At 39.4% G+C, this 23860-nt stretch overlaps 1 protein-coding gene across 1 annotated transcript; it reads right to left on the bottom strand.

The window, feature by feature from the left end:
* Positions 1-375: 375 nt before the first annotated feature.
* tap1 (transporter 1, ATP-binding cassette, sub-family B (MDR/TAP)) lies at positions 376-21992 on the bottom strand. The gene is made up of 13 exons (XM_028471334.1): positions 21854-21992; positions 19442-19775; positions 16413-16605; positions 12232-12346; positions 11406-11536; positions 10541-10746; positions 9620-9817; positions 8703-8831; positions 8436-8630; positions 6093-6272; positions 5173-5332; positions 2740-2876; positions 376-891 (listed from the first exon to the last, which is right to left on the bottom strand). The coding sequence occupies exons 2-13, from the start codon at positions 19760-19762 to the stop codon at positions 673-675; spliced, it is 2184 nt and encodes a 727-aa protein (XP_028327135.1). The 5' UTR covers positions 19763-19775; positions 21854-21992; the 3' UTR covers positions 376-672.
* Positions 21993-23860: the final 1868 nt, after the last annotated feature.

Here is a 23860-nt window from a genome sequence, read left to right as displayed (position 1 = left end):
ATCCATATGTTTTTCTCATAATTATGACTTTATATTTTCATTTTATCCCCCATTTATGATTTATTTTTAATGTAAGTATTTCTTTTTATCTCATAACTTTGACTTTTTTATCCCATGTTTATGATTATATCTCAGACAGATAATGATGCCTCAGATCACAAAAAATATGACACAACTGCACAAAGAACACTTTATTTACCAAGTGTAATATTATTATTTTTTCACAATAAATAAAAAAAGTGCCTGTATTTTTTTTGCATTGTACATAATAGCTGATGTCTTTGAGCACATTTTGACTTGTTAAAAAAAAAAAAATATATATATATATATACATATATATATATATATATATGTGTATATATATATTTGTGTATATATATATATATATATGGATAACATCACCAGATGGAAATGAAACATATTACACCTTCAGGAATGTAAATAATAACAGTGAAAAACAGAGGAATTTACTCTTAGAAGCTGCACTAATGTTGTTTTTTTTTTTTTTTTTCAAAAGTAAATAATCTTTATTTATAAAGCACTTTTCTCAGATAAAAATCACAAAGTGCTGTACAGAATAAAGGAGAAATTAAAACAACAGGAGCAACACCGTAATGGAACATTTACATTACACACGAGCAAAGATCACAGCCCGCCGTCATCTTATCACAGCTACTGCGTCACTTCTTGACGATGGAAGCCCATATTCTGATTCTTCACCAGTTCCGCGTAAAGACCTCCTTTCTTTATCAGCTCGTCGTGGCCGCCCTCTTCCTCCACCGTCCCGCTGTTGAGAACAATAATGTGCCGGGCCTTTTCGATGACACTCATCTTGTTGGAGATCAGCAGCACAGAGCAGCTGTTAGCCTCATTCAACAAAGCCTGGTGCACCTGCAGATCATCACTTTGTGTTAAAGGAAGTGGAAAAACTGAACAGCAATTTACTGGGAATCTAACACCAGATTTCCACTGGATGCAGATTGTCTCTGTGCTCCACTGTGTGGAATCCAGAGGACTGGGAAAATCTCCCTAATTAGCCATGTTTACATGACAGCCTAAATTCCACCTTCAACATTTAAGCAAAGTATTTCAATTTGTTATGTTTCATTGTAGAATGTCAGAATGACTGCCCTCTATGGGTTGAAACCAGGCTATTACAGTAGATTTTTGCTATTGGCTGAGAACAAGATCATGTGATGTTTTGGGACCATCTTGCATCACAAACAAGAACTGTAGTCCCGCCCCTTTTATAATAGCTATGGGCTCTGCAATCTGTGGTGAGTAGGTTGGACGGAGAGAAGAGTGAATAGAGAGGTATATTGAGTAATGAGTAGCTAGTTAGCAAAGCATAGATTGTTCACTGTAGATTTTATAGTATAGACTGGGCGTGTCTTAACTGCTCCAGGAGCCCCGCCCATATTCAAGGCATTTTTTAAATTTACCTCCTAGTGACAGGTCAGGAGAAAGCAGGAGTTTAGTTACACTTTAAATCCAAAGTAAGTGGCTGGTTTATTCTGATTTTCATTCCAAATGGAATAATTCAACGATCTTGTGGTGATGACATAATCCAAGATGGCCGCCTGGACTAGAGCCAAGAAAATTTACTGTATTTATTTAATAAGAGCCTTAGAAGATATGGATATAATGAAGAGTGGATGGACACGCACAATACACACACAGGCATATTACACACATAGACATGTTACACCCACACACACATATATATTACACACATAGACATATTACACACACACACACATATATATTACACACATAGACATATTACACACACACACACACATATATATTACACACATAGACATATTACACACACACACACACATATATTACACGCATAGACATGTTACACCCACACACACACACACACACACACACATATATTACACACATACACACAGACGTATTACACACACACACACACACACATATATTACACGCATAGACATGTTACACCCACACCCACACACACACACACATATATTACACACATAGACATGTTACACCCACACACACACACATATATATATTACACACATAGACATGTTACACCCACGCACACACATATATTACACACATACACACAGACATATTACAAATATACACATATCACACACACACAGACATATTACACACACACACACCCACACACACATATACATATTACACACAGACATATCACATACACACACACAGACATATTACACACACACACACACAGACATATTACACATATCACACACACATATAGACATATTACACACACACAGACATATCACACGCACACACACACACATCACACGCACACACACACACACACACACACACACACACACACACACACACACACACACACACACACACACACACACAGACATATTACACACATACACATATCACACACACATATAGACATATTACACACACAGACATATTACACACACACACACACACACACACACACACACATTACACGCACACAGACTGATTACACACACACCAAACAGAACACTTTAATTACAAATTATTCATTTCGGAATAATAAATTCGAAATTTGCGTCCGGCAAAAATAGAAGCCCTGCATATCTGTTGCGGAGCGTATACCCTGGTGGTGAAAACTGATATATTAACTAGAATGGAAACGTATCGGCTCTGCCACCGTGACGCAGCGGAACCACAGCCATTCCACATCCAGGGGAAATTGGGGTCAAGACGTCTAACCTGATACTCATTCTCTGTGTCCAGGTCACTGGTGGCGTTGTCCAGGATGAGGACTTTGGGGCGTCTGATCAGAGCTCGGGCGATGGCGATGCGCTGCTTCTGACCTCCAGACACTTGTCCTCCTTTCTCCCCAGCATCTACGCAACACAGAGAGAGCATCAACCTCCAGCAGGGCCAAGGTTCATATTTGTTCTACACATTTATTCACATGCAAACACATTCAAAGCAAAGCTAAATAGTGATACAAAATGCTTAAAATTAAATCTGATTTTAGATGCTCCTGCATCCTATGTTTAATATATAGATTTTTGTTAGGACTGGGACTTTGATGCATTAATTGCAAATAATTAATTACAGAAAAAAATATACACATACACAAAAAAAAATGCAGTTATTTGCTTTTTTTTACATTCCAAACAGCGCAGAACCTTTCTCATTTTAAGAGTTCGCGGTATATCTATAATACTGATGCACAGACTACAATACAATGTGGGAGACTAATGTGCTTCATTGACGTTATGTTTTTAAAAGAGATTTAAAAAAAGGCAGAGATAAAGCCTTTCTAATATGAAGTGGTAATGTGCTTCACATCTTCAGACCCACAACGGTCGCCTCCGAGCTTTTTTCTGCTGTCTGACACCCTTAGCAGTTGCTGGTCAGCTGATCTAAGTGTCCGAGCAGGGGTGAAGAAGGTCTGCCAAGTATTTGTGTTCGAGGCCATTCAATGATTTAAAAACAAATAAAAAGAGTTAAAATCAATCCTAAAATGAACTGGCAGCCAGTGTAAAATGCTCAGAACAGGGGAAATGTGCTAAGATCTCCTTGTGCCAGTTAAAAGCCATGCAGCAGCGTTCTGTACCATCATGAGACAAGAGATGGAGGATTTACTAATCCCCACATACAGTAGCCCAGTCCAGAGGTAATAAAAGCATGGATCACTGTTTCAAAATGTTGCTGAGTAAGCATTGGTTTGATTTTGGCCAGTTGACGTAAATGAAAAAAGCTTGATTAGACAACAGCTCTGATCTCGTTATCAAAAGTGAGGATGTCATCTAGCTTAAACCCAAGGTTTGTGACACTTGTTTTAACATGAGGACCAAAGGAACTCAGGTCACAGTTAAAAGCAATGACTTACGCTTTCCTTTCATCAAAATGTAGAAAATGTAGGGACAACCAAGCCCTTATGTCTACCAAAAAGTCTGTAAAGCTGTTAAAACACAGAGTGTTATCTAACAGGGAGATATACTTGCATGTCATCTGCATAACAATGAAAAGGTATGTTGTGTTTTCTAAATATGGAGCCCAGGGACAGGAGGAAGAGGGAAAATAGAAGGGGCCCAAAACTGAACCCTGGGGGACCCCACATGATAGAACAGCAGTGGAAGACACACATTCGCCTAGGCCAACACAAAGGGTTCTGTTTGTCAGGTACAACCAGAACCACTGAAGAGCTAATACTACCCAATGTTCTAAGCAAGAGATCAGGATGTCATGGTCCACAGCATAGGTGGAGTTTGAGGTTCTTGCCAGGGGGGGCAGCAAAAAAATAAATGAATAAAAATAAATATATAGAACGTAAAATAAGGAATGAAAACCAACGTACTAATCTAACTGTTTTTATTATTATAATTTCTCTTTTCTGTGACATAAGATTTTAAAGCTGTATTATGAACCTGCCAAAATAAATAGAACATGATGTTCTACATGATATATGATACAACACTCAATACATGTGCTTTAATATGTGAGATACACTTTAACATGGAGGGAAACACTTGCTGGCAGTTGTAAATCACTGTAGATTATGCCATTAAAACGTAACTCCACCTTCACTGAATGTCTACGTGCTACCGCGGCTGGTGGATACCGATTTTGTCGTGAGGGAGGGGGGAGGGGGCGAGTAGACTGGAACAACTCCGCTCAATCCAATGCTTTACATCCAGAAAAGTACGCACTAATAGCGTAGTGTTTGCTCATTCGCTGTTCCAGCCGCTTGTTTTCTCGGTGAATCACTACAAACAGCCATGAGTCTACGGAGAAGTCGCGGTGTCCGCCATGTTGTAAACAAAGCTCTGAGCTGCTACAGGAAGCAGGAGGGTCAAATGTCATCGGCTGCTGGTCCTTTAAAACTTTTTACTTGATTTTATTTTGTGAACTTTTGAATTTTATATCACTGTTTTGTATATTATGTACATTATATTAAGAATTTTATTTTTCTGAATTAATTTGGGAAAACTTAAATGAAAACTTTTGATGACAAATAAATAAAAAAGAGATTAATTATATTAATTCATTACAGAGCATGATTAATTAACTGCCTCAATCTTTTAAATCTCTTGACAGCACTAATTTTTTAAATATATCAATGTATCTCTCGTTTCACTCTAGTTGTACCAATAATTGTTGTTCTAAGAAGTGTTTTGTGCGTCGAACCTGTGTCGTATCCGTTTGGCAGTCCAGTGATGAACTCGTGAGCACTGGCCAGTTTGGCGGCTCTGATCATGTCCTCGTCCGAGGCGTCCTCGCAGCCGTACTTGATGTTTTCCCGCACGGAGCGAGCAAACAGCACACATTCCTGGCTCACCACAGCGATCTAATGAGAGACAGGAAGTTAATGAGACAGCAGCGCATGCCTGAGAGGATGTGACCTCACTACAGCAATATTTATCAAGATAAAACACCTTTCCAAATGTGACCAACACACGTGTTCTTTAACAGTCAACAATATAAATACAACTAACAGCAGCACAATAAGTAAAGACTGTAGTGGAAATTTGTATGATATTAAAAATCATATTATATAATGTTTTACCAATAAACAAATATGTCCACATTTATTTAAAACACAACACTTGTAAAGCACTTTTTACACGCTTTTATACCTTTAAATACAACCAATGTGGAGCAGCCACAAGTCGTGACTTCTTCAGCAGTATTTACAGTGTTTTTAATCAACATTTTCATTATTATTGTTTTTTTTTATTACTGCAAACAACACAAGGACACACAGCATTGGCCTGTGCAAATTAAAATAATAAAAACTAGTATTCTTCTTATCTTAATGTAGATTTTGATAATTAAACGAACAAAATTAAGTATTTAGACTCCAAGCAATAGGTGATTATAATTATTTACATGCTGATAATTAGTAAGAAGTTTATTCTTAATTTCTCAAACCTTTTGTTGACGCCTTTATTAACGCAGGGTCAAACTGCATTTTTTTTTTGTGAATAAGTTTAATAATTAGAAAATTTTGCTGAATCTGGCCTTCACTTTGATAAATCCCAACCTTTACTAACTATAAGTCAATCCTATTGGTGGGCCTATATGGCCGCTGCACAGTGACCTCACACCTTGTCATGCAGGTACTGGTCCCTGTAGCTTTGTAGTGGTTTCCCATCCAGTAAAATCTCTCCTGCTCCTTCCTGCAGCTGGTAAAACCGCTCCAGAAGCTTGACGCAGGTGGACTTCCCCGATGTGTTCAGTCCCACCAGAGCCGTGACCTGACCCGGCTTCACCTCCAGGGTGACGTCCTGATGGAAAAACGCCACAGTTCAGTTCTGTACAAACATTTAACCCTTTAAAGAGTAACTAAACCCCTGCTTTCTCCTGACCTGCCACTAGGAGGAAATTTCAAAAATGCCTTGATTATGGGAGTGTATAAGGGAGTCTCTAATGAATATGTGCTTCAAAACAGAAAAATAATCATGACTAGTCGACAAATCAAAAAAATAATTCATAGATTAGTTGACTACAAAATTAATCATTAGTTGCAGCTCCAGGAGCGAAGCTATGGGGGGGCTGTGATGGCGGCACGCTCCCGGCCCGGGCCCCAGAGGGGCCCGAATAGGAGATAGGACATAAGAGAACCGGGCCTCTACCATGGCTCAGGGGAGCTGGACAAGGCGGGCCCTTCATGACTTGTGCCCGGAAGCTCACAGAGTATGGGGAGTCACCCATCATTCAGATTTATACAGGGGTTAAATAGACCCATTTCGTTTGACGTATGAATACTAAATTAGGTGCATGCGTGCAGGTTCGGTGCAAAACAACCGGAGATCTGCTGAGGCGAAGGTTCACGGGGAGTGGACGGAGCGCTATCTCAGTCTGAATCCAGTAAAAAGTGACCATAAAAAGCTGTAAATGGACTGATATGCAGACGTGGGACAGTGAGGAGGAGACTTAATGTAGAGATGGAAACTCATCCGTTAAAACTGATCAGAAAACGCAGAAATACAAGGAAACCTTCGTAAACAGTACAGCAGCCGTCCTACCTGCCTGTTCACAACAGCTTCGTTTATACACTGGGTTTTTCAATCAGATATGTATAAATGTCTGGCCAGTGAACATCGGGCCAGGAGCGAACATCTGATGACCACTCGTTTTCAGGAATGCTGCTGCATGGGTCCCACAATCGTTCACCTGTACTTAAAGTGAGTCCTTAAATAAGCGTCAGATTCCTCAGGTGACAAGCTTTCTACATACAACAAACTATTTACGAAACTTAACAGCGGTTCATTCATTGCCATTTTTCAATTTTTCAAGCGTCACATATGGAAACAACATGGTTTCTGCATGTAGTATGTAGCAAGTATGTGTGCGCACATCAGTCACGTGTCCCGCTCATTCTCCAAGTTAAAACTCATTAAGAACCAGTTGAGGAGCACAGTGGGACAGGAGAGACTAGGTAGACTTGTCATGTCTGTGAGGGCTGACCCCGCCCACACACTGGACAGCTGTCACTCATTCAGCTCCAGGGTGTAACTTCCAGGCTCCACCCCTATGGCGTGAACCATGGCAGGACATGAGGGGAGATCTGGAATGTCATTTTAAGTTTATTATTTACAGTTTATACATAATTTGCTAATATTATTTGTCAATGTATTTTACTTGCCAAATCTTATTTGCTTATTTAGATTTAGCTAATTTACTTACCAATTTATGTATCTAATAATGTCTGTAATGTGTCTGTCTAGTCACCCCCTTCATGTTTGGTCTGATCAGCCAGCTTAAATGTTCCCCCTGTGTGTCATTTGGTAGGTCTGTTGGGTTGTGTCATGTTCAGTTGGAGTTCAGTTTGTTCCTTCTGTTAACATTATTTTTTGGCTAAATAAAAGCCGTAAACTTGAATTGCTTTGGTGTGTTTCCTACTTTGACCCTCGGTCCCTGACATTGTCCATAGAGAATGAGAGAACAGAAAAAATACACACACAGAGCATCGTGGATGAGTTCATGGAGCACAAGGCTCGTCGTATGCCCTTCAAATAGTGCTGAGTAGGTCTATAATACTTCATATTAAATAGTGTTTGTGAACATGTGGGCCGCTGTGACAGTTTTACTAAACTTTATATCTACTGATACAGGCTCTGAGATGAAATGGTTAAAGTGGGTGTCAAAATAAAGCAGTTGCTATCTGTGGTGATGAGATGATTTGAATTTATGTTAGTGACCATCTTAATGTTTTTGTTGTTCTCTTGTTTTGTTATACTTCATGGTGTCAAAGCTTGTAAACCCCGCTGTTGTGAGCATGTGTATGTTGTAAAAAGATGTTTTCATGAGCTTTATACTTGGGTTTAAAGGGCCCGCTCATTGGCCCCGCCCTCGGCCTGGCTCTGATTTGTTCCGCTACTGTGCAGCTCTAAACTGTATATTTTGTGACGAGTGCCTTCAGATGACTTGTTGTAACGTAAGAATACCTTCAGCACGGGGCTGTTGTCATCAGCTTTCCCCGGGTAGGAAAATGTCACGTTCTTAAACTGAACGTGTCCTTCCAGAGTCTCCGGCTCCAAACTACCGTCCGGAGGAAGCTGAGGTTTCCGATCCAAATACTCAAAGATCTTCTCCGAGGCACCGATTGCTTTCTTCACCTCTGGGTAGTAACGTAGGACAGCCTAAAACGCAAACCATTGCACTGTCAGAAAAATAGAGACGTGCACACAAAGCCTCGTCAAAGTGTGTCTGACCTCGACAGCTGAGGCAAACTGCAGCTCATAGAGGACGAACGCCACCAGGTCTCCACTATTGACCTTCCCTCTGGTCACCAGCGTCCCTCCATAGTACAGGATACACACTTTCAAGGTCAATGACGACATCTGAAGAACAGCACACAGACAAACCACTTTCAAAGGTTGATAAAAATGTGATTAAAAAAAACACATTGCAGCAAAATCCTGTTACTTCATATAAATCATATGATAAATCTTAACATTATGTAAAATAAGCTAAAGTTGATAGAACGTAAGTTGATAAAAATGCATATAAAATGATGTAATTGGACTAAATTCAATATACTTTAACTTAATAGAATGGAACTTAAGTTGCATCAAGATAAATCTGGTTAAATGAAGTCAGACCTATTAAAATCAAACTTGCTTTACCTAGATACAGTGTAGAAATGAAGTTACATTTAATTCTGTAAGTTTAACTGAACTTAATGAAACCTTAACTTGCAAAAATACCTCGACTTGATAAAGCCTAAGATTAACTTGAATTGATAAAACTTAGTATGAAGATAGTTGTATTTTCATAACATGACTTTATTTTACTTAAAGTGACAAATATGGGCAGAAATTGGTTAAACTGGTTTTAACTTAATATAACTCAACTTTATAAAACTTATCTTGATAAAAGCTTAACTTGGTTTTGCTATAGCTTGACTTGCTTAAACTTTAGTTTATACAACTTAAAATAACTTGTCCTAATATACCTGGACTTGATCAAACTTTGCTCGATATAACTTCTTGTTAATTTAGCTTGACTTCACTTATATGAATTTGATTATTTGGGACACAGCCTGCCTTCTACTGTCTTTCTGCTTTGTTTGGACTCAGCCTATAAAGGTTTTTGGGGCCGTAAGGGATGAATGGAGGCTCTTGCTCACACTGTTGGCCCAGGTGGAGCCTGCATAGGCGGCCGCCTCCTTCTTGTTCAGGCCGTATGTGTGTTCCAGACACTGCCTGTAGCGCTCCGTCTCTCCGTCCTCGTTGGCGAAGCTGCGGACTGTCTTAATGCAGGAGAAAGTCTCTGTGGCCGCCTGGTTGGCCTTAGCCAGAGACTCCTGAACCTGTGCAGCGATCGTCTGAAAGAACAAGAGTCAGGTTAGTGTTGATGTCAGATAAAAAGCCACAGAGCTGTTGGTCCTTTTGATGGATGGATGGCCTCACAGTGATAGTTGTCCACCCAGGGGTGGACTGGTCCCGTACGGTTTTTTTTTTTTTTATAGACATGGTAACAGGTGGCCAAAAATTATCCAAAAGGGACAAAAACATGGCAAGAAAAAAGTGAAAAGTGACTAAAATGGGCCAAAAGTGATCAAGAGTGGCCAGAAAATGAGCAAATGAAGGGTAGCTTACATTGGCAAAATGTGGCAAAAAATAGTGAAAAAGGGCAAAATGTAGAATAAAAAGAGGCAAAATGTAGGAAAAAAGAAAACCAGTTGTATTTATTGAGCAAACGTTAGCTTATTTGGATAAAATGTGGCCAAAAAATTTAAAGACAGAAAAAAAATTCAATACAAGTGTCAACAGAACTTTCAAAAATGGACAAAAAATAGGAAAAAAGGGATATTTATTGGCAAAAGGAAATTAAACTCTGAAAAAAGTGTCTAAACTTTTTGAATTGGGGCAAAAATGGGAGAAAGGAAGGTTAATAATAATTAAAATTAAGACATAATGAGCCACATGTTGAGCATCACTGACTTAATACAGGTTCTACATGGTGTCATTGATAAGGTAGATAATGGGCTGGTCTATGGACACAAAATGCCAGGGCTGAATTTTTGTCCCAGTCCACCCGATGGTACCTGGTGGAACTGTCCGGTGAACACAGGTATGACCCACAGGATGGGCAGCCACATGCAGGTGAGCAGCGTCATCTTCCACGATTGGTAGAGCATGAAGATCACCAGGAAGGTGAAACGAGCCGTGTACCACATCAGCAGACTCAGCTTCTCGCTCAGAGCCTCGCTCATGTCGTTGGTGTCGGTGGTGATACGAGACACCAGCTCACCTGAGGACGGTTAGGAAATCAATCACCATCACAGTCAGTCACAGTGTATCCCTAGGAAGCACCATAATATCTGTGACTCATAGGGAAAACGTCCTCAAGCTTCATTATCTGTTACATGAAAAAATGAACCACAAATGAACCAACAGTGTTAAGAAGTAGTATGAAACAGACTGTCAGAAAAATATTAATTTAACAATTAAAGGAAGTGAAAAATGTGAAGGAGATTTCAAATTAATCTATAAAAAAAAATACAATACTAAAAAAATGACTCTAAAAGACCCAATATTAAAGACACAACACTAGGAAAATTAACACAATATTACAACGTAAAATACACAATTGGCCATAAAAACAAATGACTAAAGAGACACAACATGACACCAAAAAAAGAGAAGAAAAGACATCCAGATGTTTCCTTATCCATCATTATGTCATCAAATAAAGGGAGTTTGGAAGGAATGTGATACGGACGCTGCACAGACTGTTAGAAAAAGCACTGCTGCATGTTATTGTGCCTTCATAGATTTATCTTTATATGTCTGTCAACGACATCTGTAACAATGAAAAATCTATGGTTTCATCATCGTTTCTGGGCTGCAGAGGTTGAACAGGACTGGTTATGGGATGGTGCATCGGCAACATTTCAGCATGTGCTCTACCTGTCGGCGTGGTGTCAAAAAAGGCAATTTCCTGTTTGAGCACTGCCTGAAAGACGGAGCCCTGCACCGAGGTGTTGATGCAGCTCATGGTGATGTTGTACGTCAGGTCACACAGCAGCTCGAGCACGGCGCTGAAACAACAGACGAACAGGTGAGGACCATTCCACTGACGCTCCGCCACAGGGACACCAGTACAAACTGTAACTAATTTTTATATATATATTTATAAATTCTTTTTATTTTTTAGGGCTGTCACTTTAACGTGATTAATGAATTACATAAAAAATAACGCACACAAAAAATTAACGTCCATAATTGTTTTTTTTACATTCCAAACAGCGCGGGACCTTTCTCATTTCATAAGTTCCCGGTATATTCATAACACTGATGCACAGACTACAATATAAGTTTTTAAACCAAAGGAAAATAACAAATAAACAGTGTGGTTATTTTATTTTACTGACTTAGAACCAAAACAGAAATACAGAAAAATGGACGAGAGCTTAATGTTTTAATCTCACCACACTGAGGGGACCCACAGATGGGGGCGGACTTTTACTCTGCTGTGTTTGATAAAATGATCTTGTATCATGTTGTCAATGATGTTTGGTTAAAGAGATATTTGTTATATTTCAATCTTTTGATCTGCCACAATAATGTAATTATTGTAAATGAAAGTACCTCAAATTGAGGGCGTTTCTCAAATTAAAAAAGAGATTCATTAGAATAAGTAAGTACAGAGAATAATTAATTAATCACTCATTTTTTTAAATGTCTTGACAGCACATATTGTTTTGTAGTTCAGATTTCTACTGCCAGATATTACCTGGCAACAGTCAGCAGGGTCATTAAAGTGATGGCCTCGGTAAAAGCATCAGGAGCCACTTCGTTGATGATCCCATTGGTCAGTTTTCCCGTGTACTGAGGAATAGCCATCTCACCTGGAACCAGACGCACAGAAAGTTCACAGCTATGAAAACGCACAAGCAGAAAACCACAAAGGCTCCAAAAGGAGAGAAATATCTTCACGTTTTTCATCTTTCACCTGAAACAGACGGTTGGAAAAAGCCCCGAAAGATGTGGAGAAGACGTTTTTCACCAAGTCTAACAGCTGCATGTGTGTGTGTGTGTGTGTGTGTGTGTATGTGGCACTGTGATGGACTGGATTCGTACCAGGGGTATCCTGGATAAACTGTAACATCCATCGTAGTATTTTATTTTATTTTTTTAAAGCCAATTGTTAAAAAAACTTGTAAGTTCGCCTACTTGGTGCCAATTATCAAATCAGTGCCTCTGTATGTATCGAAGCCCATTTTATTGAATATGGAATTGTGTCAGTGATGCTAAAAAAAAAGTAGACTAATAATAATTGTGCCCACCCATGGTTTTTACAGCCCCCCTAAAGACTGAGGTCTGGTGAGGGGTCTGAGTCCTTGCCAGTGGTGGTTCTGACATGAAATACTCTCTAGGTGGGCAGCCGCATAAATATTAAATTATGTACTTTCCATAAGTATAGATACAGTAATTTGTCTCTATGGAAAAAATAATGAACTGTTTAAAGATAAATAAATATTAAATAGAAATAACTTCAAGCTAAAATAACAAAAAAAAAATCTGAGCCACAAATAAAACTAAACAAGCAAGTGTGGCTTTTACAGCAAACTATAGAGCAAATGAGGGAGGGGATCAGAACAAAATCCTGAGTTTTCATTGGTTGTCAGTCACACTTTTCCCAGCTTATGATTTTTTGTGTCTGTAACTAGGCAACTCGTGCTTATTTACACTACTTACACACTTTTACCATTACTAGTTCATTAGTGCTGCTGCAAATGGCTTTACTAGTAGATATCTAACCTTTACTAGTCCACCAAGCATGCTTACTAGTTCACTAGTTAAGTCTTTTTTGGCAGTGATTTTCAGCCTCCAAGTAACATATATTTAACGTATCACTAGTTAACGATCAGTGTTGTGCTAGTTACTGAAAAAAAGTAACTAGTTACCGTTACTAGTTACGTCATTAACAAAGTAACGCAGTTACTATTTTGATTACTTACACCAAAAAGTAATAAGTTACTGGAAAAAACTAACTTTTGAGTTACTTAGAATTAAAGAATGTATTATTTATTTTGGGTCATTTGTGTCCATACAGCTTCATATTAGTGCTGTAATAATATAATAATCCACTGTTGATCAACTGTTATAAAACAACCATAAATGATGTGCATATAAAGCATGAAACAGCTGCTCCAAAATTAAAACAGTAATTCTTCAGCCTTAGCACAGTAATGTAAAGTAAGCTGTGCATATTCCAGGTGCACATTCTGCTGTTGAAAATGCTTATAAAAATAAATGTGGAAAAACAAATTCACAGCATTTTTCTCAGCTACACAATGCTAAACATATCAGGTTAATGAGCTGCTGTTAGCAGTGACTCAGCAGCAGTGACAGGCTTCTTATTAACAACAACATACCGTGCAATAGTTTGTCTGACCTGTCCCAGGATAACAGTCACAGTCCGTTAAAATCCAGCCACAGCATTAGCTTAGCTTCACTGATGCATCTTTTGGAGACAAAAATAATGCGCGTATTTCCACTCTGAGAAGCTCGTCCTGCTCTCGCATTGACTCGCCATGATTAGCGCACGTGATGTAAACAGAAACACGCTGACAATGCTTCTTCTTCTACTGTTTTACCGTGTTTGGCACGGCGTCCCGTGAAAATATGTAGCACCACTGTAAACAGGAAGTACACTGCAGCTAGCAAAGTAACGGACAAACGCACCTTATTGTAACGGTAACTGCGTTTTTTCTTTAGAAAAATATTGCGTTAAAGTACTAGTTACTGTCAAAAGTGATGTTACACTGTTAACGATAGACCTTTATCAATGATTGACTGTTAACTAGATACATCAATCAATGATTGACTAGTTAATCAGAGACCTTAATCAATGATTGATTGATTAGTTAATTAGAGACCTTAATCAATGATTGATTGATTAGTTAATTAGAGACCTTAATCAATGATTGACTAGTTAATCAGAGCCCTTAATCAATGATTGACTAGTTAATCAGAGACCTTAATCAATGATTGATTGATTAGTTAATTAGAGACCTTAATCAATGATTGATTGACTAGTTAACTAGAGACCTTAATCAATGATTGACTAATTAATTATAGACCTTAATCAATGATTGATTGACTAGTTATATGGGAGACCATAATCAATGATTGACTAGTTAATTAGAGACCTTGATCAATGATTGACTAGTTAACATGTCAGACTTTTTGCCGCTCTCTCGTGAACTAGTTTGTGTTTTTGACGTCCTTGATATCAAGGACACATCGGCTAAAAATTACTCACTGATCTTTCCATACACTCTGGAAGAATGTCGCTCTCCTCTGATTGGTCATTGCAGCAATGAATGGGTGGTCTTTTATTTCCTTCTGTGCCACATGGAGCGCATATGTGAGCAGCACATCTATTGAGCATGTGCGCAAATACGTCCCCCCATGCAAAATGTGGCCCCCCATGGAAGATTATGCCCTACATAAAGCGCGTGTGGGTGGAGCGGCCCTGAAATGTGGGTGTTCCCATTGAAATCTGGCCTTACTCGTATTCTCCCGGCAAATTAAGTTCTTTTCCTCTTACGCGCTTCTGAACCTGGAATAAGTGCAGCGAAACATTATGTTGCAAAATTTAAGCAACACGGACTCATAATATCGCAGAAGGGGGGGGGCGCACACACTGACTGCAGCCAAAAAGGTATTTTAATGACGTGACTCGAGCCGTTATCACAGTTTTACAGGCTTTAATGGAGGTCGTAGTAACACGCCAAAAATAAACAATCAAACACACAAAGAACCGTCTTACACCGTCATACACTCACTACTGTGGGAACAGAATTGTTCACTCTTTTCCCTGCTTACGCCCGCCCTTTACCCAGCCTCCCAGCCAATCACCACTCAGAACACATGTAAATGTAATGTGTTCCCTGAGCTCCAGCAGGAAGTGAGGAATGAGCAAAATCAGCAAATAATATTCAGTGAATGTGAAGGCTGAACCACGAAACGCAACACAACGCCGTCAATATCCCGTCCCACTACTATCAGAAATCACTTTAGAAATGATACCACAACAATATAGAAGTGTTTTTGTGTTTATTAAAAAACAATATTAATTTAACAGAGATTTAAAAAAAAAAAAGACAAAGTTAAAAATGAGAATCTAAAGTCTAATCTGTCTCCACTGTATTCAAGCAGGACACTCACAGACACTATAATTATTATACATAAATTCCTCACACTTTAGAGATACAGGCAACGTATTGATGATTGATGCGCTGATCATTTCTGAACGCAGGAATGGAAGAAGTTAATATCGAAGGGAAAAAGGAGAGATTTTAACTGTGACTCGGACTGAAAAATATGGCCGATTCACACACTGCAATAATCTGATCCTCAATCTGATCAAATCAACCTGTTACACTGTTTATCAACAAAGGCTTTTCAAATTAAAAGTGCATTTTCATGGATTTCAATTACATCTACAAGCATTGGGAAAACTCCATTATGGCCCAGTCCTCCTCCCTGGCTTCAGATAAACTTCATTGACAGACTACGTGCTTTTTGTCGATTTACGCCTGGTGGGCGTGTCAGGAACCTGGAACGGAAAATACGCGCAATAGAGAGGTGCCTAACTGCAGGCGAATAAAAAAGTGCTTAAGTCCAGACCGGAAAATAGGGCCCATACAAAATACTGAATGAAAATTCTTTTTTATTTTTTTTCCTCGCGACGCCCCTTTCAGATTGCCACCCTAGGCGGCTGCCCATGTCGCCCATATCAAAAACCGCCACCGGTCCTTGGTGCAACAGTTAAGCATCACAGATGGAGGCGTTGGGAATTGATGGACAGAGGATTACGCAGCGGAAACGTTACAGGGTAGTTACGCATCCAGTAGAAATCCAGTGTAAAACTAAACAAGCCTGCTGGTGAAGTCTGTAACCTACCGTAAGATGAGAGCGTAACAAGAGTCAGCACGAAGACGAAGCGCCAGAAATATGGCCGAAGGTATCCCACCACTCGCTTAAAGGTCCCATGGTCTTCTGTGGACTGTTGGGGTGACGTCGGACTCAGCCGAGGCAACACGTATTGACTCCAGTAGATCCAAGACACCAGTGTGACCAGATAACCCTGAAGCACCTGCAGGCACACGGTACACATACATACTCTCATTAACAGCACCAGGTTTCTCCTTTTCATTCTATTGGACCTATCAAACAATGTGTGCAGATAGTCACCTCTTTACCCTTTGACCCTGCTCAGCCAGCGACGCTACATGCTAAGCTAGCCCAAACATGTGAGACTGGTTTCCTGTATGGAGTTCAGAGCTGACTTCCTGCAGTGCTGGAATTGGGTTTGAGGTCTCGGCTGGTGTTATGGTTTAAGTGGCGACCTTTGTAACTGGTAACTTAGCATATCTGGTTGCTGTAGTCATGGAGCAGAGTGTTAGGCTGTGTTTTAAATGGCATACTCAATGAGTATAAACTGTCTAGTGTCTACTATATACTGTACATATGTTAGGATGATGAGCGTTACTTCCAAGTTTCCCAAGAGCAGGACTCTACACTAAGTTTTCCAGTGGTAGCACTGGTGGGACCAACTTTTTCAGTTGGTCGCACCAGCACAGAATTAGGTCGCACCCTTTTTTTGAACGGGGGTGGGGTGATATTTTATATAATTAAGACATAACAATATTTTTTAAATAACAGCAAAACATAATACAGGTTACATGTATTCTGTTTTTTTTTATTTTGTAGAAAAGCTGTACTTGAATTAAGTTAACAGTAGCATAACTAACTTAGCATCTGCATTGCTTCACCCCATGGAATTAAATTCAGAGGGTCCAGCTCTGATAGTGGGGTCTCCTAACCCTCTTCCCCTGGTCAGGGGTCTGTAACCTTTACTCTACAAGTAAACCAAACAGCACCACTATGTTCAAGTGACTCATCACGGGCGATTGAAGCGACTGCAGTCGCTACAGTCGCGTTCGGTGTGAAAAACAATGGCGGACTTTAACTAGAGTTTTATTCAGGTTGGAGGTGGAGTCCATGATAAAGCGCTATATAAAATGTATGCATTATTATTATTATTATGAGTGGAGTTACCAGCAAAGGGGAGGGTATTTTCTTTCCTGATTTAGCTTGTGACGTCACAAACTTAGAAAATTTGAAACAGAGCACTTTTCTCTGTGTTGTAAGACTTACACAGACCACAAACAAACAACTGGATGGTTTTATTTCACATTTTATGTGCTAATAGACACTCAAGTTACCTCATATGAGATAAAAATTAAAAAAAAACTGCAAAAGTGGATTTTAAAGTCTGTGTAAAGCAAATTCAGCCATTTTCTTCTAAACACATTAAAAAGGTCATAAATGTATTTCCTTTAAAAATGTAAAAGCCATTCAACCATTTAGAATTTACCTGTGGAGCTAGGCTTCACAAACTGTGTGTTTAGGATATAATGGGTGGGTCAGAAATCTTAGCTGCGTTATGTAACGGAGCCATCATTAGCATAAACCCAACCCTGCTGCTGAAGCGTATAATGTGTGAGGAACGAGGCTGAACACTATCAGTGTCTGACTCAAAGTCAGTTTCTGGCTCTGATGGCTCTAACAGGTAGGGCTGGGTCAGTCCGATGACGCTGCTAGCGCTAGCTTCCAACGTTACTGTAGGGTTACGTCCTCGCACAGTACACGTGGCGCTCTTTTCATGCGTGGGCGTGGTTCCAGCGCCTCTAACTGACACGGCCCCAGCGTTTCAGAGCAGAGAGAAGTGCTTGATTTTCCATGATTTTGATTTTATATATTTAGCGATTTTTTTGATCTTTCAAATTTGGCTCAGTGGTCATTGACACATGTTTCTGTGGTGTGACAAACTCAGAACACAAATTTACTTCTGCTTTACAGACTTTAATATGTGTGTGTGTTACTGTTTACTCTTTATGTGTCACACAGAGCACACGTGCTGTATAAACAGGAAGTGATGTAAAGAAACAATCTGAAAGCTTTGACCTGCGTCAGAATAGTCCCTCCTATCTCATTTCCTATCTACTTTTAAAAGGTGTTAGGAGACTTCCTAAAGGAGTTAGTGAAAGGCCATCACATTGTTTTGACAGTCAGACACACTTCCACTAGATGATGTAATAATCAGACGGCGTTGGAGGTTCGTGACGTCTGCAGTGGTGAAAAAATTACAAATTTCAGAAAATTGACATTTCTAACACTTTCCTCTGTGCCTCTAATGATACAATCCTAAATATCACAAGGTTCAAATGTAAATCAAAGGAAAAGAGGTTACCAGGCTACGAGGAACAAAAGTGAAAGTAAAAGAACGTCACATTGAGAATGGTTGCTCACACTCACCTTCCACTCAGAAATCAACATTAATCCAAAATAAGAAGGATTTCATGAAACATTTATGCAAGATATAGGCCTACATAATGTTGGAGGAATACACATGTACAACCGCACAAAGCATTCCATAGGTGAATGAAAACATATTATGGCTAAAAATGTCTCTGATAGCTTTTTCTTGGACGATGAGCGGGTTCCTTTAAGTGTTGTCGTAGGAATTGTGGGTCAGCATTATGTGGTCTCCTTTTTTATTGTTTTTGTATATTTGTATTCTTAAATATTCTGTTTTTATTGTTTTTACTGTGCAATTTCCTTTCTTGCAACATGTCTTCCCTTTTTCTAGCTGTACAGTGTACAGGCCCATGTACTGTATATACAGTATATCTTCCTATTTATCTGCTGCTGAAACGCAGCAAATAAAGGATATGTTTATCTTCATCTTTAAAGGATGCATCAGTGTTTCCTAGGCTAAAGGAGGGTATTAAGGAAGCATTGAGCCTCCTTTCCTTAACTTAAAGAGAATTGGAACGCTCCTTATCACTTAAACACTTCTGGGGGTTAAGGAAAAGTGGATAGGAAAGGAGATAGGAGGGAATATTTGCATGCAGCCAGACACTCACCCGTTTCGTGGAGGTCCACCCCCACAGCTCCTCCTCCACTGGGTGTCCCAGCATCCACAGACAGCTGGTGTAGACGGGTGAGTGCAGGCACAGCACCGCCCAACACTGCAGCACGTCACTGCCGCGCATCCACGGGAGGCTCCCGGGAAAACCGAGGACGAAGGAGACGATCAGCACGACCCTGATCAGCGCTCCGCCCCACATGGTGAGGAAGGCATGTGAGGCCAGGAGGGGCGAGAGCTGAACCAGGTGCACGACGTTCACCACACACAGGTCCACGCACACGCAAAGCAGAGGGAAGAAGAAGCTCATCTTCTCCATCTCGCTCAGGCTCCTGTGAACATGTTCAATTACAACTGAATTACGATAACGTTGACTTGTAATTTTTCCAATTACAATTGAAATCACAGTAATTTATTCCCCCTGAAATCAATTAAAATTATGTTCCCAATTACTAAAGTTCAATGCCAATTAATCACAATTACTGAGCATTTTATAAATAACCCCATAACCTTCCTCATGTATTAGCTTCCTGTTAGCATCTCTAATGATAACAAGTTGGTTTAAAAAAAATAACATATATCTTTATCATTAAAATACTGGTATTATTATTATTTTGACGTTTGAGCCTTTTTTCTGCCAGTATACCCTAAATTTTAGCTTTTTTAAAATGGTACAATGATCCTTAAGATAACTAACGGGTAAACTTGATATGAAACATATTTTAATAATGGTTTACCACACTGGCCTATGTGTAAACCATACAACTATAACATGGTTCCCAAATTATGTGTTTAATTGGTGATCCTACCTTAAACAGTTTCTGAGAAAAGCTTTAACTCGGACGGACGGACATACGGAGCTCAAACCTATGCCCTCCTTCCACTTTGTGGCGGAGGATAATAAAGTAGGAGGGATTAGATTTAAATCCAGGACCCTGATTGGTTGTAATACATTTGAAAGCCAATGGCAAGCCTGAATTTGCTTTCCCCGCCCCTCATGAGCATATGACGCTTACTTCCTACTACCTATCATGTTCTTACCCACATGGCACATTTGGCATGAAACTGTTGTAGAGTTCATAAATATATCTATACTTAGAGCCTGAGAATGTATTTATTTTGAATTGAATTCATTGGTGTTATTTTATTTTTTATGTTGGAGGTGAAAGTAACGAGTAACTTTTACCTTGAATACAAAACCTTTGTTACTGTACTTAAGTAGTTTTTTCTGGAATCTATTCTTTACTTGAGTATTTATTTTTTGGGAGACTTTTTACTTTTACTTTTTTAAACAAATACCTGTACTTTCTACTCCTCACATTTTAAAATGAGCTCCTTAATTTTAAGACGTTCGAAGGTGACGTCATGACGTAAAGAGACGCAAATATTTGGTAGTTTGAGCTTTTTTCTGTTCGGCAGGTTCCTTATGTTAATGGTTAACATTTGAAAGTTTTTAAACTCAAAACTGCTCTGGGTTTTATTAGTATTTACAGATTTGATTTGTTTTATTTATTCTTAAGGTAACAGATTGAACTTGTTTCCATGTACCAATTTTCTACAAGTTCTTAAAAAAAACAAGACACAGTCATCAACATGTCCACTTTAACTCAGAGTTCAAACCTATATCCTTCCACTTCGTGGCAGAAGATAATAAAAGATATGGAATATTGTGGTTTAGAAATCCTGTCATTATTGAAAGGGCCTTTGTTTTACTTTTTTACTTGAGTACATTTAGTAGCATGTACTTTTTTACTTTTCCTCATGTAAGGGAGCAACTTCAATACTTTCACTTTTACCAGAGTCATTTTTTATTCATGTATCTATACTTTTACTTGAGTACTGAACACTAGTACTTTAGCCACCTCTGATATTTAAATGAGCTACTTTTTACTTACTTCAGTACATTTTTAATCCAGCAACAGGTCGAGATTTATCAGTACTATTTACACCTGTGGTTACAGCTGCTGTGGTAACATGTAACATGTAACATGTAACATGTTACATGTTACACTATCTGTGCTATTATGATGACGACAGACAGACACTTTAAACTCACACAAAGTCAAACGTGCTTTCGTTTTCTCCTCAGCAGCTCATTTCTCAGAAATACACACACGAGCACACACACACAAATGACTCCTAACTGACCCACGCACACAAATACACACATTATTACACACAAATACACAAAAACAGAGGTTATCAATTTATTACACTCACAAATGCAACACACTTCTGTATAAATACACACTCTCTCTCTCTCTCTCTCACACACACACACACACACACACACACACACACACACACACACACACACACACACACACACACACACACACACACACACACACAGACACACATTTTACATATACACATTAAAACAAAGACACACACACACACACACACTTACCTGCTCAGGCTTGTTACCTTCCCGTGTTTAGTGAATAAACGCTGAGTTGCAAACACACACACACACACCGACACACACTCTGTCTGTAACTGACGGATGTGAAAGTGAAAGTGAAATTATATACTGGCTCCCCGTGTCACGTCACGTGACTAAAGACATTGTCAATATATTTTTATTTAATATTTTCAATTGTTGATCCAAAACCGATCATATAGAAAGCTTTAGTACGACAACTGTATAATAAATAAAATGATGTAAATAAATAAATAAATACATACATTAAACTGTATAAGCGGTGAGTTAACTAGAGCTGAAAGGAGAGAAACAGCGACACCCAGTGTCCACTAAACAATACTACTGCTGCTTAATATCAAGTACATAAGTGAGTTATGAAGGTGATGGATAAAATAGGTAATTAAATAAGTGCATAAATATGTATGTATGTAAGTCATTTGGTCAAAAGGTAAATAAATAGTTGTAACTAGGGCAATAATGTAACTAAGCTAATATGTAACGTTTAGGTAAATAGATATGTACGTGAGTTAGTCACTAGGTCATGGCTGTCAAACTCATTTTAGTTCAGGGGCCAAATACGGAGCAGTTTATCTTAAGTGAACCACAGATTTTAAGAGGGAAAACGAGTGATTTAATCATTATTGTGCTCTTTGCACTTCCACATGTAAATAAATGATAGAATATGCACGGCACCAATGATATCAAAGCAATAAGTGACAGATATGTGCCTGCAGGATCTTCACTTTACATTTATTTTTGTGACCAATTTTTTTTTGTAATTTGAAGAAGTTTTGTGCAATAATAAAAAACTGCAGGATTTTGGAAGAATTTTGGAAGAATTGAAAGTTCATTCAAATATGAGCCCCACTAATAGTGTGGAGTGTCATTGAATTTGTGTATTATTTTGGAGATATGTAGCTGAGATATTTACAACTGAATTAGTTGGTAAATTACACAACTAGTCCAGTGCCTGTCGGAAGTATGTATTCATGTGGGAGCATAAGGGGGTATATTTGCGGGTGCAAAATGTGGGTGCAATTTTCCTGGTTTAATTTTATGGGACATGTGCATGACTTCATCATCACTTTTATATTTTTTTGTTTGGTGTATTTTTCTGTAACGTATGTTTTTTGGAGTCGTGTATTTTTGTTATTGTTTTTGTTGCCATTGTAGTGATTCTGGAGTTATTTTGTGTATGACCTCACACCTCTGACCAGCCTCACTCCAACACCTTCACCCCCCACATCAAAGCTATAGTCTCACCACAGCTGCTTACAGAGGCTCTCTCCCCTATCCCCCCCATCCTCAGCCCCTCCCACAGATACACCATTCTCCATCAAAGAAAGAGATGTAAATAGACTTTTCAGGAGTCAAAACCCCCCTAAGGCTTGTGGACCGGACTCTGTCTCTCCCTCCACCTTAAAGCACTGTGCTGATCAGCTGTCTCCAGTGTTCACAGACATTTTTAACACCTCACTGGAGACATGCACCGTACCAGCCTGTTTTAAGGCCTCCACCATCGTTCCTGTCCCTAAAAAGCTGAGGATCACAGGACTTAATGATTACAGACTTGTCGCTCTGACATCTGTGGTCATGACATCCTTTGAACGCCTCATGCTCTCCCACATCAAGGACATCACCGACCCCCACCTGGACCCCCTGCAGTTCGCCTATAGATCCAACAGGTCTGTAGACGATGCTGTAAACCTGGCTCTCCACTTCATCCTCCAGCACCTGGACTCCCCAGGCTCCTACGCCAGGATTATGTTTGTGGACTTCAGCTCTGCTTTTAACACAATAATCCCAGCTCTCCTTCAGGACAAGCTTTCCCAGCTGAACGTGCCAGACTCCACCTGCAGGTGGATCACAGACTTCCTGTCTGACAGGAAGCAGCACGTGATGCTGGGAAAAACCATCTCTGCTTCCTGGACCATCAGCACTGGATCTCCTCAGGGCTGTGTTCTTTCTCCTCTGATCTTCTCCCTGTACACC

The sequence above is a fragment of the Gouania willdenowi genome, chromosome 16 (assembly GCF_900634775.1).
Source record: "Gouania willdenowi chromosome 16, fGouWil2.1, whole genome shotgun sequence".
Classification (NCBI taxonomy): domain Eukaryota; kingdom Metazoa; phylum Chordata; class Actinopteri; order Blenniiformes; family Gobiesocidae; genus Gouania; species Gouania willdenowi.
The sequence above is the reverse complement of the archived record's forward strand: the minus strand, read 5'-3'. Positions and strand labels throughout refer to the sequence as shown.

What these genes read in the sequence shown, in the direction of transcription:
- tap1 (XM_028471334.1), bottom strand. Translation starts at nt 19,762, where the DNA reads ATGGAGAAGATGAGCTTCTTCTTCCCTCTGCTTTGCGTGTGCGTGGAC. An exon ending in TGTTACGCTCTCATCTTACG is followed by an intron (nt 12,347 to 16,412) that starts GTAGGTTACAGA and finishes GTCTGGTTCCAG; the next exon opens with GTGAGATGGCTATTCCTCAG. An exon ending in ACCAGTACCTGCATGACAAG is followed by an intron (nt 5,333 to 6,092) that starts GTGTGAGGTCAC and finishes GTCTCTCATTAG; the next exon opens with ATCGCTGTGGTGAGCCAGGA.